Genomic DNA, 18,270 nt, shown 5'->3' with positions numbered 1-18,270 from the left:
GACTGTTCATTACTTATCAGGGGGGTAGGGAGTGGTGCAAAAAGGGGGAAGGCATGTCAAATATTATTTAACCACTGGGGAAGAAATTAGGTTTTGTATTTTGGTTTAAGGGTGGCATACAAATTTAAATGGTTGTATTTTGTATTTATTTCATTGCTGATTTTTAGAGAAAACATGCCTCTTAAGGCATGAAACATTCCCAAAACATGCCTTGGAGGGTATGTTTTCTAACCAGGAGCAGTTTTAGCTGGTTGTAATATACAATCCTCACCACTAGATGACACTAAATCCCCCTAAATCCTACACACGGCTCCATACTTTAAGGAATTAACAGCCCATCCGTGGCCCTCCTAAGGTGTTTTTTGATGATGATGATATGTAAGCCTGTTCACACTGATTGTGCAGGCCACAATCAGTGGTCGCACATATAAACACATGTGCATGCATATACGCATTCATATTTTACATATGAAGCAGTGGCTTATGCATTTGTCCTTCTCAAACAAACAAGTAAATAAAGAAATGAATACATAAAATAGAACCTAAATAGACTCTTTTGTCTGTCGGTAGGTTTTCATTCATTTTCACACATTCAGTACATTATTTAACCCTCTCTTTTTCAAAGCTCCTGGACACAGTCTTAGGACAATTGAGGAAAATGATTATTTTCTGTGATATTGTTTTCTACTTTGAATTTAGACTATGTGAGCCTTCATGATACAGACCCATCGCGTTTTCCAGCCAATACTTCCCAGTTGTAGTTGGCTGGGGGGGGGGGGGCAGTGTGCTGGAGCCTATCCCAACTGACATTGGGCGAAAGGCGGGGTACACCCTGGACAGGTCACCAGACTATCACAGGGCTGGGTGGTGTGAATGCAAATGAGAACTTTTTTTCATTTAATAGAAATAAGTTGAAGTCATTGTTATTGAAATTGTTTTATTTCTGCTTCAGTAAACACACAGCCTTTATAAAATCCATACGTTGGTATTATTGAGAACAGAGAGGTTCTATTTCCTGCAGGCCGGACTGGCGCTACTTTGATCACTGGGCAGAGCTGTGATGTGGTTGTCAGGTGGAGCTGTGATGTGGTTGTCAGGTGGAGCTGTGATCTGGTTGTCAGGTGGAGCTGTGATCTGGTTGTCAGGCGGCAGCGGTTTCCCCAGGTGGTGTCCTGTGGTGATGCCGTACGGCTGTGACTCTTGCTCCTCCTTCACTTTGGGCCACAGCTTGAACCCCCCCTGGAAGCTGAGGTCAAAGAGCTCGCAGGGGGCAAAGGTCAAAGGCTTTTCTGCCAACAGTCCTTTAAGTCGGGCTCGCCACCCGTCCAGCATCATTTTTCGCACGGCGGGGGGGCAGTGAGCTGGATTCCAGAATATCTGAGGAGCAAGAACCTGAAACCCACAGAAGTGCAGAGTGCCGTTCTGAAAGACACAAGAGACAAAGAGAGACGAGTTCACAACACTGTACAAGGACAGGCAGAAAATGACCTCCTCTTAATTGTGTGAGTGCACGTGCACTCTAAAAATGACTCATGGGGTCAGTGGATAACGCTTGAAACTAAGAAGTTTTTCAGCATGAAGAAATTATGTTTGTTTCATCAACATGTTTTAGTCAGTTGACAACTTATTTTAAGAAGCTGATCAAAATCAAAACATTTTGACATTTCTGAGTAGGATGGAAATAAAATCAATACGTTTGAATATCTTAAAAAAATAATTTGCCCTATAAATATCATCACAACGTTCGGATAATTATCAGGTTGATTCAACTTAATTTTTTTTCTCAAGGTCAAGCGATCATGGTTGATCTGCCCTAATTGAGTTTGTCAGATTATCAAAGACTCATAGGACTGGCTCAATAATTCCAGAGAACTGGAACTCCTTAAAAAGATGGATGCAAATTGTTACGTTAAGTTAAAACAGTGGATATTTTTTTTCGAGAGAGTGTGTGTGTGCAGGTGTGTGTGTCTGACCTGTAGAGGCCACAGTGTGATGTTGATGTCTCCATTGATCCCGTCAGGATGGAACATCGTCTGTGTTGCTCCAGTGGTGAAAGACAACATTGCTTTCTTATCCTTCGAGGACACACAAAAAGAAATGTATTATCCATCATGAAGAGAAGAAACAATTTATAACTCACTGTGATGTAGCTGTAAGAAAATATAAAGACAAAAATAATAATAATTTAATTTGTGCTTCACCACATGCATATGAGAATTAAACAATGAAATAGAGTAAAAATAAAAAATAAATTAAATGAAAATAAAATAAAAAAAACCAATCATAAGAACGATGTAAAATAGTGCGCAGAAAGGCAAACAAAACAAAAAGAAATAACACCACATATAAAGGCATTTAAAAATCCTTCCTTTAATATCCTAGCGAGGCTACGACTCTTCTCAGGCAGAGGATTCGAGGGCCTCGGGGCCCTGATGGCAAAAGGCCAGAACAACCCAATCGCCAGAACAAATATTGGCATTGTACGTTTCTCAAAGCACAAATACATCACATTTGGACATCATCATGTAGCAGATAAGTTGAAACTTTACATTTTGCTGTGGTTAATGTGTAGTTATGTTGAGGTACAAAAACCCCTTAGCTTTGGTTTGGAAAGGATCAAGTTTTGGCGTTTCGTTCGTCGTAATCCAAGTGCCCTGAAGCTGCGGCATGCAAAACTGACATGAAAAGACGTAATTTACTCCACTTTTATAGCATCATTTCTCACCGTGGTCAGTTAGCCTGCCCTGCAGCAGTGCTGTGTTTACATGGCAACTCGCACAAGACTCAAGAACTAGCACCACCACTAGCCATCAGCTAGTCTTTGATTACGACGAACGAAACGCTCTGACGTTTTTGAAATGCATTAGCAGAGTTTTATTACATTTTCAAAATGTGGGTTCCATGCACTTCAAGTGTAGCTGTTATTCCGGCTAGCTGTTATCCTCCGACACCCCGAAGGAGTTTTGTGGATTAAAAAACTACACTGGACTTCTTGTCGGCATGAGGGTCAGTAAGTACTGTCTGTATTTTCATTCTAAAGTGGCCATTTCCTTTAATATACCTGGTTTTGGGGCACAGTTCCTGCTTGAAAAGCAGAGATGTCTCAGTAAAAAACAACTAGTTTTGGTTGCACTATGCCGGCAGGAAATGTAGTGATGTCTTGGTTAAAAAAACAACCATTTTTGCCTCAAAAGGTTTGCAGAAATAATACAATGCCAACATTTCTGTCTGGTGACTGGGCGGCCTGCTCACCCCTGTTAACCACAACTAGCGAGGGTGGGCTTGGAGCACAGTGAGTCAGAATCCCGTCTGTCTGTGAGTTTAATTCAGCATCTGCAGATGGAGACGAGCGAGCCCTGAGCACAGGAGATGTCCAATACTCACTGACAACTGCTGAGGTCAGGAAGGGGGAGGAGTTACACGTTATCTTTAACTAGCGTCATCAGAGGGGTGACAGAGACGTTTGTGCCATCTTATCTCGTCATGTTCTTGGACATACAGTAAAGCACTCACAGCTTGTTACACAAAGAGTCAACGTCACTGTATTAGTGACATCCTGACAAGACATAAAATACAATGTTACTTCACATTCTTTCTGCTTTGTGTCACAGAGGCCCAAAAGTTTCCATCAGATAAGTGTTAAATGTTTATATCACATTGTTGGTCACCTTTCGACTATATTATAACAATAATATTAATAAATTCCATTACAGATGCTCAGTAATATACCGGGGGCCAAAACATGCTGAGCCTTAAAAGTTCAATCAGTCCTGAGGCTGAGTGGTAACCAGTGCAGGGAGGCAACAGGTGGGGTGATATGGGACCTACGACTGGTCCCAGTTTAAGTGTTAATGTATTTGTCAACAACTGAAACTGCTCCTGTGGACACTCATAACTGGACACTGATATATAAACATGATGAATGATAATCCAGTAAAACACAGCTGTAATAATATTAAATGTTTCTTCATAAGAAAAGTTATAACTGTAGGAAATATTGTACATCAATAAACATGTTCTGATATCTGTTGTTTACAAACACACCATAATGTGTTGTGATAAACCATTTATCTTTTGTTTACTGCATATAAATGTTTGTTTGAAGTCAGAATTTTGTACATCTTGATTTGTTTTTATATTCATGTATGAAACATATTTACTGCTTGTATTTCTTTCAAAACTAAACATAACTGCTGGTTTTTTACTTTGAAGAAATGAATGGAGCGATGTAAAGCTGACTTTTGCTTCATCATCCTGCGTACTTTATTTAATTACAATCCTGTGTGTTGGCTAAAGAGCTGTGTTGTCCAGCTGAGAGAGACTGACCTTGAACACACCGTAGTTGTACATCTTCTCCAGGGAGAAAGCGAAGCCTTGTGTGAGCACTCGGTCCATCCAGCCCTTCATGATGGCCGGCACACTGAACCAGTACAGAGGAAACTGCAAGAAGAGACGCAGCGAGTCACACTCATATTCATCTTTTACTAATTTTCTTTTGTCTTTGATTTTACACATCACACACTGAATCTGTGTCCTTTGTTTTACTCATATATATGGAGACACATTAAATACTGTACATATTATTTCATGACTTTTTATGACTGACGTTTCTATCAAACAAACAAGAGGACATAGTGACTTTGTTGGGGACTGTTTTTGGCAGTGGATTAATCCACATCTGGTGCTGTAGTGAGTATTTGAGTCAGCAGGACAGTGTGTGTGTGTGTGTGTGTGTGTGTGACCGAGTCAAGTGTGACACCGTTTGATTCACTCCGTATGTTCCTGCAAACCACAGATACTGATACACATTTATGTCGCAGATATGTTGAAACTTTAAGTTTCGATTATGCTATGGTTAACGTGGTTATGTTTACACAAAAAAAAACACTTGTTTATGGTTAGAAAAACATGTTTTGGCTTAAACTACTCAGTTTGGTTGTTACAAACACGGCAGGGAACGTTCTGACGTGTCATAAACAATTCCCACTTTTGTTGTTTGTTGGTCTCAAACAGTGGTCTGCAGCTTGGCAGGGGTCTCACTGAGGTGACACACCATATGATACTCTGCGTGCATAATCTGAAGTATGTCACTCTGGAAATATTGATATGATACATATGAATTATAGAAATGTAACATATTCGTGGTTTGCAGAGACATACAGTCCCAACAGGGGGCGTGAATATAGACACTCAGTACGTTTACATGGACAGTTTAATTCCACTTTCATTTGGAATGAAAGGCCATTCCGATTAAAAGTGGTCATGTAAACGGTCGTTCTGACTGAAAATTAAATCTGATTAAAGGGGGTGGTTTATTCCGTTTGTCAATCTGAATGAAAGAATTTCTCACACTTGTAGACACTCATTCCTCTTTAAGTTCATTCCGGTCTTACTGCACATGCTCGTTTCCTTGCCCTTCTGGCGCCATGACGTATATACGTAGTGTGCATAGCAACGGGCTGAGATAGAGCAGTCGGACTCGTTGCACTCACCGGTTTCCATTCTCCACAGCACGGTCTTCTATCTCCCTTCTTCGACCTTCTACCTCCCTTCTCCTCCTCAACAGACGAAGCATTAGCAGAACAAGGTTGTTGTCGTACTGCTGCTTCAAGAATATAAGCAAAACAAGCCTGAAAAAGGCACTAAGAACGGCGTCGTCAAGCATCTTGTTATCCGGAGCGAGGACTACAGTGTTTTCTTCCGGTAAACGTAAACATGTAACATCTGCCCCGCCCCCTATCCAATCAGAAACCTTCCCTGCCCCAAACCTTGCGCGGACCCGAATAAAAGCGATTAAACTGATCTCTCATTCAGAATGAATATTTCCCATGTAAACTACCTGGAAAGACTTTAATTCCGAATGATTTCATTCAGATTTATTTAATTCTGAATGAGAAGCCATCATGTAACCACACCCAGTGCAGGCGGTGCGGTTGCACTGGGGCCCCTGGAGTGGAGGGGCCTGATTGCCACCTGGAAATACGTCCATGTTCAAAGATGAATTCGGGTTAAACCAAAAATGCAATTTTTTTAAATACACCCTCAAAAGGGCAAACCCATCTCCATCATGGTTTTCTGTTTTTATATCATAGTAGCAATCTATAACAAATTACAAACTTATTCTACATAAACTTTAAAAAACTATAATTCAACTATAAAGAATATTTAGTTAAACTAATAGGTTTTTTTCTTTGTAGTTTTTGACATATACAGATATGGAATGATGAATGACGGGTAATATGTAAACTAACGTTGTCCAATATCAGTTCTCTGTTTAATCACGTAACAAGATGATATGATTTACAGCAGCTAGTTTAACTGAGGGCCCATCATAATAGCGTGCACTGGGGCCCATCATCATAATGTGCACTGGGGCCCATCATCATAATGTGCACTGGGGCCCATCATCATAATGTGCACCGGGGCCCATCATAACTATCTTACGCCACTGATCCAAACACTTTCTCCTGCCGACTGAGCTGTGAAGAGGAAATCTCAGGCTGTAGATACAGACTTGTTGGTCAGTACATTCACTGTTGGTTTTAGTCTGAACATGAGATTTGCTGACTATAGTGACTTTCCATTAAGTCACTGGAGACATTGCATGTCTGCAAACTTAATCAACAATGTGAATGTCAGCTGTGTAACAGATAAACCCAAACTTCCACAAACATTTACCTTTGCTCTTTGCCAATTAATTTATTGCTAACAAATATTTACAGCGTTTCTTGTTCCAGTGGAACATCATCAGTTCCACAGTTTGGTAACCTAGATACATTTCTCTTACTGCAATGCCGCCTGCAGACACCACGGCCACAGTTAGAAAACTGTATGCCTCTCCTGGTGTGCAACACCACAGGCTGCATCACCCTTCATGTATCAAAATTACCACTGAAATTGTCAAAATTTCATGAACAAGTGTTGAGATACTGGAAAATGATATTTGTCCACAACTTTAGTCCACATGGCTCCACCTTGTGGAACAATAGAACAATTACATCAAATAGAAAAACCTTATTCAATCAAAAATGGTGTGATAAGAAAATATTTTTTGTTGCTGACCTGTTGGATGAACATGGTTCAGTCTTACAACTCAACTCTTTAAATGAAAAATTCAACATGCAGTGCTCTTATAGGGAATACAGCAAAATATGTAAAGCTATTCCAGTTCCACTAGTACAGTTGATAAAAAAGACTATCTCTCATTCCAATATACAGATAGTCCTACCAGACATAAAAATTGAACAAATGCTAATTACTGATAAAAAATGCAATAATAAAATTATACGAAAGGTGTTCATGCAGAACCTTTTTTATGGTCATACAAGGGCAACAAACATTAGAATGAGAGAAAGTAATCTAAAAATTGTAAACAATTTTACAAAATATCTGAAATGGCCAATCACCCCAAAAGCCAAAGAATTGCAATTTAAAATGATTAATGGCTATTATCCAGCTGCAGAAACATTAAAGAAAAGGTTTGGATTTGAGGTTGAGCCATGTTGTTTTTGTAATGCGGATTGTGAAACCACTGAACATCTTTTTTATTCTTGTTCAGTGACATCACATTTTTGGCAGGATGTTTTTGACTGGTTAGGTAATAAAATAGAAAATATCACACCAATTGATGAACATCAGATTCTTTTATATAAAGATAATCTTACCAAAGAATTTTCAGAACTGGTCAATATTATTATAATTTTGGGCAAATATCATATCCATTCATGCAAATGGAAAAATAAACCCCCCTCAATAGTTTGGTTTAAAAACGAACTAAATAAATATTTTTCTTCCTTGAAGCTGTTAAATGTATACATGCCTATTTGTAAATTGAGTGAAATTGCAACGAAATATTTGGTTTTTTTTAAGTCTAATATGAATGAAGTGCCTTGTTTTCTTCTTTTTCTTTTATTTTATTATCTTTTTATGTCTGAAGCCTTGTTGATTTTATTTATAATGGGAATATCCTTGTGTTGTAACAAGAATGCACATGTTCCTATAGAGAGCTTTTGTATATTATTGAAATGTAAATAAAGTTTACAAAAAAAAAACAAAAAAACACCGGAAATAAGTAAACGCTGCCTCTGTGTTTGAAAGTGATGTTTCCACATTGCTGTAAAAAATAATAATAATAATAAAAATATACATTAAAAATGAAAAAAAATGTAAAAAAACCTTCACGTATCACTGCGTACCCTTTACAGGTCACTGCCACCCAGTGGGCAGATGGTGTATTACACCAAAACGTGAACACAAAGGCAAACGTATTTTTTATTTTTCATTTCTTTCAGCCTTATCCTTCAGGAAGAATAAGAAACACATGATTTTGATTGGTTGTTAAAGCTCTCTCAGATTTTTATGTCTGGATGAAAAACAAACAGCAGGAACTAGGGATGTGTGTGACCTCTGACCTGGAAGATGACAAGCTCCGCCTCCTCCACTTTGCGCTGCTCAGCTACGATGTCATCACTGAGGCGGCCGTCCATCCAGGCGTGCATGGTCTCCTCGCCATACTGGAACAACTCTGGATTCTTCAGGTCACCTGAACGCAACACACATGGTCAGAACAAATAAAACTCAAACTGTATCCTCTTCCTCTGAGCCACAGAGCTCCACTGTTGTTCCTTCATCACCATCAACACACACACTGTAGTTTATTTTGACTCAGTCCCACACACACCGTCCTGCTGCCACATATTCTCACTGTAGCACCAGATGTGGATTAATCCACCGCTGAAAATAGTCCCCAACAAAGTCACTATGTCCTCCTGTTTGTTTGATAAAAACAACTTAAGAAAATTGCTGAGACTTTAACAATTAAACTATGCATAGTTGTGTTTTTAATTCACATCTTAAGGAGCTGAGAGCCGCAGACAGGAGGTCAGACAGTGTTCTTGATCTTTTCACAGGATTTGTTGACAACAAGAAAACTACAGATTATCACCATCAACAGTTTGTCACAGGGGGAGGGGGATCACATGGGACCTTTGAAGGTCATTAGCTTAAAGAATCGTAACAGTGAGGTCACCGATGATATCGTCCTGCGTGGCGTTGGCTCTGAAGTTCATGGCGTACAGGTCAGACATGAGCACCTTGTAGCCCTGCGCCGCCAGCTCCTCCATCGCCACATCACGTACTGCCGAGTTGAAGGAGCCCAGACTCTGGTGGGCGTACACGATCAGGGCCGTCTTCTGAGCTGTGACACACACAAAGAAAACATTCATATTATCAGGAAAAGCAGTTTCCACACGACTTTTTAAAAGCAATATTTAAATTAAATATAAAAATATATTCAACTGTGTGGATCCTAAACTAATGACTTAAGAGAAATCTGGACCCTGTGGCTCGATCAGCTGGGAACCACTGACAGAGATATAGAAGTGTTGGAGTGGGACTTGTTATCAGCAGATAATATTTAATGACTCGGATCGGTCGCAAAAAAACTCCCTAATACGAATCCATCAATGACAACAACATCTGGGTTGCTCGGCTGTGAAACATTTCTTTATCTGTTATTTCTCCTCCTCTTTAATAAAGACCGATGGACTTATGTTTCTAACTTTTTAATAAGTCATCAATTCTGCTGATAGAAACGTTTAAAAAAAAAGTCACTGATAAGTTTAATGGTTTCCAATAAGCCAGCAGCTCTGCACCAACTGTGTCACTAAGTATATGGCGTCATAAATAAAGGGTGAGGAGCTGAACATGTCCAGTAAATGATCAACTGTTTCATAAAGTGTTGTGAGCCGACATCTGGTCCAACTTATAAAGACACCCTCGTGTTTTTCTGCAGAAACAAAGCCTCAAATGAAATTCTGTAAAATCTGTTTATGGCTTTCTACAAGAAAAAAAACAACAAACGGCATCTTTTGTTGTTGTTGTCTCCACATGAGGAGTTTTTACAACAATGCACAAAGTCTGCAGCTGTAAATGTTATTGTTGCTTTCAAACAGAACCCCACAGGTTTTAGGCAACAGAGTTCTGTCCAACGTCCTGGCTTCAAACACAAGCTCACCGAAGGGTTCTTTCGGCCTTGCTTTTTGTTTCGTACACGGACAGCTGCAGGTCTTCTACAGAGCGCAGTCACCTGGTGAAATTCTCTGACTAAACTGCACTTTGTCTCTTCTTCAGAGCTCAGAGTCAGACCACGGTTGTGTGCATCTTTTTGCGCAGTGTTACAGCTAGTGTAAATAGGTTCATTTTGTCTACTCAAATTAGATTCAGTGTAGAAAGGTTTCTTTTTTCAGACAATGCAAAACTACATCTCCTTAAAAACTCATTGTCTGAAAAAAGAAACCTTTCTACACTGAGTGTTACAGCTGTTCTGTGCTGCTGTCCCTTCTCCCTCCTTTGCAGATCTGCTCAGGTGTGCTGCACTGTTTAACAAGGTGCGCTGCATCTGGCATGGAGGAGGTGTTTAGGAGCTCCTGTGCAGAGGAGCAGCAGAGGGGAGAGGCCTCTGGTGTGGGGACTGCTGCTCCTGCTGCCTCTCAGCCTGGAGCTTTGCTGTCTGGTTTGCTTTTTTTGTTGTTAATAAATCTCATGGATCTGAGTGTTTTAAAGGTGTTTATGTGGTTACTTTGGATCAGTGATGGAGTTTTGTTCGCCCCACAGGGCCACCCAAGGGTGGGGCCTAACACCCATGTATTGATCGATATATACAACAATACTACCTACATATATCAGCCAAAACATTAAAACCACTGCAGGTAAGGTGAGAAACATTGATCATTTCATCACAATTCAATGTTCTGCTGCGAAACCTTTAGTCCTGGCTTTCACATGGATGCCACCTGACTTGCTCCACAGCAGCAGGACAATGCACCATGTCACACCATAAAACGTGCTCAGTAATGGCCCGAACGTGACAAAGATCTGAAGACATCAATCTGGTCTTCACATTCCCCAGATCCCGGTCTGATCAAGCATTCGTGGGACGTGCCAGTACCCCAGAGGTTCCCTCAATCCACAGTGGAGCCTCCTTGGATCGGACTTGGCTCTGACCTGTTGAAGCATGGACACAGGACCTCGCCCTGTGATGTCTGGCATCAGGGCGTTGGCGGTGGGTCCTTTGAGTCCTACGGGTTGTGAGGTGGGGTACCGGCACGTCCTATGATTACCAGATTAAATTTGGATCTGGGGAATTTGGAGGCCAGTTGGACGCCTGGAGCTCTTTGTCATGTTTCCTTGGCCACTCCTGAGTTGTGTTTAAGGTGTGGCATTGTGCATTGTCCTGCTGGGGAGGCCACTGCCTTTAAGGAATGCCGTTGCTATGAGGCGGGGTACTTTGTCTGCAATGAGGTTTGGGTGGGTGGAGCGTGTTGGGTGGCAACTGCATGAATGCCAGGACCCACGGTGTCCAAGCAGAACACTGGATTGTAATGAAATGATGAATGAACTGAACTAAAGTAAAAGCATTCATCATATAGTGTGTATGGAACACTTACACAAAGAGAAAGACAATAAACTCTGAACCTTAAATTGTTACTGAGTTAATGTTGCTGCAGACACAAAGATTCATCACTGAAACATGAAGACTTTTGATCATAAAGAGTTTATGATTAATCTGACCACTTCAGTTAATGATTTACTACCTACTCACAGAGTCATGTGTTACAACTTATACAGAGAGCCTCATGTTTTTGTGCAGAAACAAAGCCTGAAATGAATTTCTGTAAAATCTGTTTGTCATTTTCTACCAGAACAAACAACAATACATGTCCTCCTTTTGTTGTTGTTGTCTCCAGAGAAGCTTCCGGAGAGCTGGTGTTACTGTAACACAAGCGGTGCTGTGATCTTTAACCGTGCAGGCAGATAATACAGCAGCAGGAACAACACAGTCTCTCTGCGGAGTATCACATGATGACATTTAAGGAGCTGTGAAACGTGTTTTACAAAGCGACTCACTGGGCGTCAGCGGCACGTTATTGTTGTGGTTTATTATTGTGACGTTATAATGCACAATAACGTGGATGATGACGCAGTGAGGTCATTCTGTCAGCTGCATGTTGTGCTGTACTCATACTGTTCTCTGTTTCACATTCTGTGGTGCTGCACTGTAGATATTATGTTGTAAGTACAGTATATACTGCTATATTACCTCATGTCGCCTTATATTTTTAATCCCATACTACATTCTACCAACAAGACCTCATCCCAACTCATCAAATATCATCGCTTTGTCAGTGGCTTTTCACATCCACATATTATGTGCTCGGTGTCCTTGACATTCAGGGACTCCGCTACCAACACAGAACAGCAACAAGAGCAGGCTCTGCATTCATACGGAAAAGCAAACAGCGGGCTCTCCGGCTAAAGTCTGGGGCTCGTTGGACCCATCCACCTTTTTTTTTAAAAATTATTTTTATTTAATTTCTTTGTCTAATTTTATATTTTAAGTTTGGCCAGAGCAGCATTAAGACATTTCCACCATAGACTGACGCAGAAAAGGTCCCATTAATGCAGGAAATTAAGGGGCCCTTTGTACGACAACGGTTTCTCTAAAAACGGAAAAGTCTGTCCTTTGCGTTTTAAAAAACTTCTGCGTTTATATGACAACGTTCTTGAAACGATCTCCGTTCCGTTCTCCGTGATTACAAACCAAAACAAAGAAGACACAATGGGGAAAGCATGCACAGATAACTTTGTCTGGATGGATGACGAGGTGGAGTTGCTACAGTAACAGATCTACACTTCACTTCAAATCAACAGGGTGAGCAGCACAAACAGAGCTCGGCATTGTTGTTGTGACGGTCGGCATGCCTAGTGACTGGAACCGTAATGCGCATGTGTGAAAAGTCCGTTTTCAGAGGAACTGCATATTGCACGTTTACATGACAACGGAGACGCTGCCGTTTCCAAAACGTTGCACTCTGGAACCCGTTTTCAAATCGTTGCGTTTTCAGGCTCCCAAAACGCCATTGTCGTGTAAACGATCGGCCAAAACGCTACTAAAGTTTACTGTTTTCGGTTGAAATCGTTGTCGTATAAACGGCCCCTAAGTGTTGGATGCTCAAAGACCTCAGACCTCCTGCTGATATGCATCCCTACTGATGTCCAGACAGACTGATGCTCTTGTCTGCATGACTGGAACAGTACTAATATAAAAAAAAAAAATCTGTAAAAGATGAGCTGCTGTCTGTGACTTTTAAAAAAATAATATTTATGAGAAGGGTGCCCTTTGTTTGTTTTTTTTCTGCATGAGCACCAGTCCCCCAAAATGTCTGTGCATGGCACTGATAGTTTTTCAGCTCCTTATATTATGTTGTACCGGCAGCGTTTCGACCTGATGATGTTCAGCGTATCATACTGGTGCAAGAGGTGTTGTCCCGCCATGTTACAAACTGACACTGTCAGTGGAAAGTAAGGTGTCTTTTGGCATCAGGTGTGTGAAATCACTGACACAGCAGTGGTATTTGATGACTTCAGATTGAGAACGGGCTGATTGTACTCGGCGGTTACTAAGTACATTTACTCAAATACTATTTAGGTACAATTTCGACATACTTGTACTTTATTTGAGTATTTCGACTTTCTGCTACTTTATTGTTCTTCCAGGGTTCCAACAAAATTTCAAAATGTCTCCACGACTCTCCCACGACCGAAATTTTTTATTCCTTCCTGTCCCACTTGCCCAGTGTTTCAAACATATCAGATTCAAACTCTGAAAACACAAAATAAAGAAAACGCGCTTGATGGTGAACAAAACGTTGTCACACACTGACGCATATTAAAGCCACATTTGTTGTCAGCTGGACAAAATTAATTTGCTGTTATGTTGCATCAGGGCCTGTGTCCACATGACGTGTTTTTCTCAGAATCTTTTTTTCAATTGTTTCCAATAAGGAAAGAGCATATGTGGTCGCGCCCGGTGTCAACCGCACCCGGTGTCCATCACTCATGCACTCAGTCCAAAATCGACGTAGTTACAGTATCTGGGTTTGTAAGTGGAGGTAGTGCAGCGGGGTCTTTGGTTGTTGGGTCATATGGTCGATGTTTTTATCGTAATTCATTTAATATCGTCTAAATATCGTTGCTAAACCTCCGTAGCGACACAATAACGCAGCGTGATTCTCACAAGATGGATTTTCCATCTGAAACATTTAACACAGCAGTGAGGTTCACATTTGCTAAATCAGGAAAGTGTTTCAGAGATGGAGACGGAGTTGCTAATAATTTAGCCTTTTTGCTAATTGGAGCCAAAGGCTCACAGCTGCTGCTTCATGTTTATCCGCTGCGAGGGTCATAAGGACAGAGGGATGTCGTATGCTGTAAAGCCCTGTGAGGCAAATTGTGATTTGTGATATTGGGCTTTATAAATAAAATTGATTGATTGATTGATGATGTTTATGTAGCTAACATTAGCTAGAGCCTCGAATCACAGTGTGTCCTCTGCCTCATTCCCCACCACTGCAGACCACCTCACTGAGAGGGGAGCAGGCAGCACTGAACGCCAGTCAGCGGCCACAGAAAATTGATGCCAGCCAGCACAAACTCCAGCTCCGAGGGACCAGACAGCCTAGAATCCCCACCAGCTCAGCAAACTTTCTGTTGCTGTTGTTACACAGGTTAGACCCAGTGCTGCAGCTGACCACCAGCTGATGCTGGGGGATTTGTGCTGGCTGACTTTGAGCTGCTAAAGCCACTGACTGGAGGTTGCTGCCTCGCTCTCCTCCCGGGGCAGCATACCACAGCAGCGTGGAGCAAGGCGGAGGGACCGCACGGTGGCTAGCAGCAAGTTCTTATCTCATCTGTGATCTGATAAACAGATAGAGAGAGAAAGGCTGAGTGAATCAAGTAAGATGAAATAAATGAGTGCATGGGGAAACACTGAGTTATTGTTTAAAGCGCGTGCATTAGCACGTGGTCGTCTGGTGGGAGGGGCTTAAGACGGAGAGGAGTGAGCTGCAAGTGGAGGGGGGATTTTCAAATTCAGACTTTTTCAGATGTCTGCCTACCCCGGCTTTAGGTACAGGATCTGACTTCCAACATTTTTACTACATTATGTTAATATGTTATACTTTTTAATTACATTATATACTGTATTATATTTCTAAATAAACACATAAACAACTAGAAAAGCACTCGGAGAGCACAGACCTCCGCCAAGCAGCTCGGATTTCCCGCCATTTTATTATTTTATCAACTTCGCTTCAACCGATCACCACCAAAATTTTATCATCTGTTCCTTGTCCTCAGGCTAATGATCAAACCAACGTGTGTCCTGAGGGTGAAACACAGATTGACATTTAAAAACAATAAAGAAAGCTCTATTCTCAGATCCACAGAAAAATCTACATTTTTGCTGTTTGCTCCAAAAATGGTGGCTTGGTTTGTCTAGAGAAAGCTGAGTGTCAGAGCAGCAGCAGAGAAACAGGATTTAAAATATGTATTATAATTGATTTAAAACAGTTATTTGAAATGATAAATTGCTCCCACACTAATGATCAAACCAGTTGTGTGTGTAGTTTTTGCAGTCCTGAGTGTGTGTCACAGATTGAAACTTAGAAACATAAAGAAACTGTTATATTAAGATCCACAAAATCTACATGTGTGCTCTTTGTGTAAAAACTCTGTGAAGTATCCAAAGAAGAATCAAACAAAATTTGCCCAGAGTTTGGTTTGTCCTGAGAGAGCGGAGTGTCAGAGCAGCAGCAGCAGCAGCAGAGAAAGAGATTTACAGGAAGTGAAAACAGTAAATGAGTGGAGTCTTACCCATGCTGTGTGTCTGCTGGATCCGTCTGCGCCGTAGACCTGGTTCCTTGTGGCTCTTATAGACCCTGTGGCGTTCTTTGCGTGAGAAACATGGTTAGATATCAGATGGAGCAAATGTGTCTCAAAGTTACAACTACACACCGGAGAGGAAGAGAAAAAAACTGTCTGCTGTCAGACTGTAGGACCGGTTTAGTAGAGTGTTTTGTAAGGGAGGAGTGTGTGTGTGTGTGTGTGTGTGTGTGTGTGTGTGTGTGTGTGTGTGTGTGTGTGTGTGGACTCACTGGTGATAAGATTGGTTTCATTTGGCCTGGAAAAGAATGTTTGGGTCACTTTCAAGGGATTATCCTCCGGGGTCATGTGGCTTAATAAACTCTTTAATCCGACTTAATTTCACCTCGTTAGAAGAAAAGTGGCGGAAGGCGTCGGTTTAGTAAAGCCTGAGCTGTTGGGTCAGGTCCCTGTGTTTGATGTCACCTGTCACCAGTTTCTCTACAGACTGGCTTTGATGACTGACTGGGTGACAAAAGCTGGGGGAGAAGGTGTGAAAACCTTTCACACACTTTACACAGGATAAAGTAATTCCAATATATAATATAATAATGGGGGTGGAGGAAAAAACCCATACAGCATAAAATCCCAATATTTTGCGTGGCGATATTGTATCGATACATTGCATTATATTCGTTATCAATTTGTGCAAATACACATTTTAATACACCCTTTGGTGCTAGAATAATAAAATCAGTTGCTTGTTCGGTCCACTAGATGGTGCTGATATTTTTTTTCCTGGTGAGGTCAGCAGAGGTCTCAGTCAGGATGAGGACAACAACTCACCAGTCTGCGAACTCTCCTTCTGTCGACTTCTGCTAGCCAGCCAGGTCGAGGTTTTCAAATGTTAACCTCAGTAAACATCGGGGAAAGATGGAGAAGAATGAACACCAGATAAACATTGCATGTACTGAATGAGTAATATGTTGCACTGCAGCCACTTTTCATAATGTCAGCTGTGATTTGTAGCATTTGTTGTATGATTTTGTTGTTTGGTTAGATGTTGTTTTGTATTTTCGTATTCATGTGTATTTATATGAAACATTTAACATCCTGGGACACAAGACAAATTTCAGAATTTCATCTGCCAATAAAGCGAATCAAATCAAATCAAATCGAATCAAATCGAATCGAATCAAATCAAATCAAATCAAATCAAATCAAATCAAATCAAATCAAATCAAACTAGCATCCTGCTGGACATTGTACAGATGTTGGAAACAAACTGGACGACTGCATCAGTGCTGCATCAGTTTCCAACGGGATATCAGAAACTGTAACTTCCTTTGATTCATGGAAACTTGGCTAAATCCTGGACAGCGCCATTCAACCACGTGGCTCTTTTTCTATCTGCTGATCTAACAGAGCAGAGGACTCTGGGAGAGAAGGAGAGGAGGAGTGTGGTTTATGGTGAATAAGGACTGGTGTGACAGTGGGAATGTGAGCTGCTGTCCTGTTCCTGCTGTGGATCACTACACCGTTCAGAGTGTTCACTTTTATGTTTGGGAGGAGCGACCATGTGGCTGTTTGGTTAAAGTCGGGATGTGTGAACAGTTAAATCATTCCACAACCATGGACAGCTATAAAACAGCAGCCAGCAATGTAAGAAGGTGTAAAAAGAGAAGTTAGAGGAGCTGATGGGATCATACTTCACTGAGATCGTACGTTGTATGACTCCATGTGACAAATAAATGATTGATTATTATTATTCAAACACTAAAGAGTGAAAACAGTTTGATTAATGTTGAAACTGGAAGTTTATTTACTGACCTTGGAAAGTTATTTAGTGGTTGGAGCTTTTGATTGTGTCACATGATCTTCTCCAGCAGACTGAGCATGCTCAGTTGACGTGTTAGATTATAGAGGTACAAATTTATGTTTTATCAAACGTGAAATTTGAACATCCACAATTCTACGACAACCAAGCGCACGACATCAGCTGAGGTCATGTGATACGATCGACAGCTCTAGAGTAGCTGCTAAATGGACTTTGTGTTGAGATTACTGTGTGTTAGTGTTTCCATTGTAACAATCAGACACACACATGCTGCTGATCAGTGTTTCCATGATAACCATCAGTTCAGTTTTCTGCTGGAATGAACAGAGCTCAGTGGTTTGAAGTGTTTGTTCGATTGTTTTTTTGTAGGTTGAATTTTGACGTCTATCAGAAGTCAGACTTGATCTGAAGTTATAGTCAAAGTCTGTCTCTCAACCAAATTAAAATCTGAATCCAAACAGCAGGTGACACGCTCTCCGTCAGTTATCCTGCGGTGGATCAGACACGCCTGCAGCGTGACGCATCTCAGACTCGACAGGCTGGAATGTGACAGGAATGTTACCTGAACACTTCTGTCACCTGCTGAGTGTCAGAGGAGACACCGACTCAGATTTAACCTGCCTGAAGAGGAATGTTTCAGATTCTCATCGTGCTTTCAGGTCAGAGGTCATCGTGTTACTGTACGCATCAACAGACACGCCAAGTAGGTAACTGCATTCATACAGACAGTG

At 41.1% G+C, this 18,270-nt stretch overlaps 1 protein-coding gene across 2 annotated transcripts; it reads right to left on the bottom strand.

Annotated features, from left to right (window-relative positions):
• Positions 1-920: 920 nt before the first annotated feature.
• On the bottom strand, positions 921-16,867 carry nqo1 (NAD(P)H dehydrogenase, quinone 1). Of its 2 annotated transcripts, none has more exons than XM_050040823.1 (7): positions 15,996-16,867; positions 15,715-15,789; positions 9,029-9,196; positions 8,412-8,542; positions 4,327-4,440; positions 1,974-2,075; positions 921-1,422 (listed from the first exon to the last, which is right to left on the bottom strand). In XM_050040823.1, exons 1-7 carry the CDS (start codon positions 16,069-16,071, stop codon positions 1,009-1,011), a joined length of 1,080 nt encoding a protein of 359 aa, XP_049896780.1. In that variant the 5' UTR covers positions 16,072-16,867; the 3' UTR covers positions 921-1,008. The 2 variants fall into 2 exon arrangements, with proteins under 2 accessions (XP_049896780.1, XP_049896789.1); XM_050040832.1 differs by having other exon boundaries at positions 16,549-16,867.
• Positions 16,868-18,270: the final 1,403 nt, after the last annotated feature.

Source organism: Epinephelus moara, chromosome 1 (genome assembly GCF_006386435.1).
Source record: "Epinephelus moara isolate mb chromosome 1, YSFRI_EMoa_1.0, whole genome shotgun sequence".
NCBI lineage: Eukaryota > Metazoa > Chordata > Actinopteri > Perciformes > Serranidae > Epinephelus > Epinephelus moara.
Note: the sequence above shows the minus strand (reverse complement) of the source record. Positions and strands in the feature narration are given on the sequence as shown.

Bases quoted from the DNA above. Each gene is read 5' to 3' on its own strand.
- nqo1 (XM_050040823.1), bottom strand. From the start codon at position 16,071: ATGACCCCGGAGGATAATCCCTTGAAAGTGACCCAAACATTCTTTTCC. The intron at 2,076-4,326 runs GTCAGTCTCTCT...GTGTCCTCGAAG, and splicing joins ACAACTACGGTGTGTTCAAG to GATAAGAAAGCAATGTTGTC. The intron at 1,423-1,973 runs GTCAGACACACA...TGTGTCTTTCAG, and splicing joins TCACACTGTGGCCTCTACAG to AACGGCACTCTGCACTTCTG.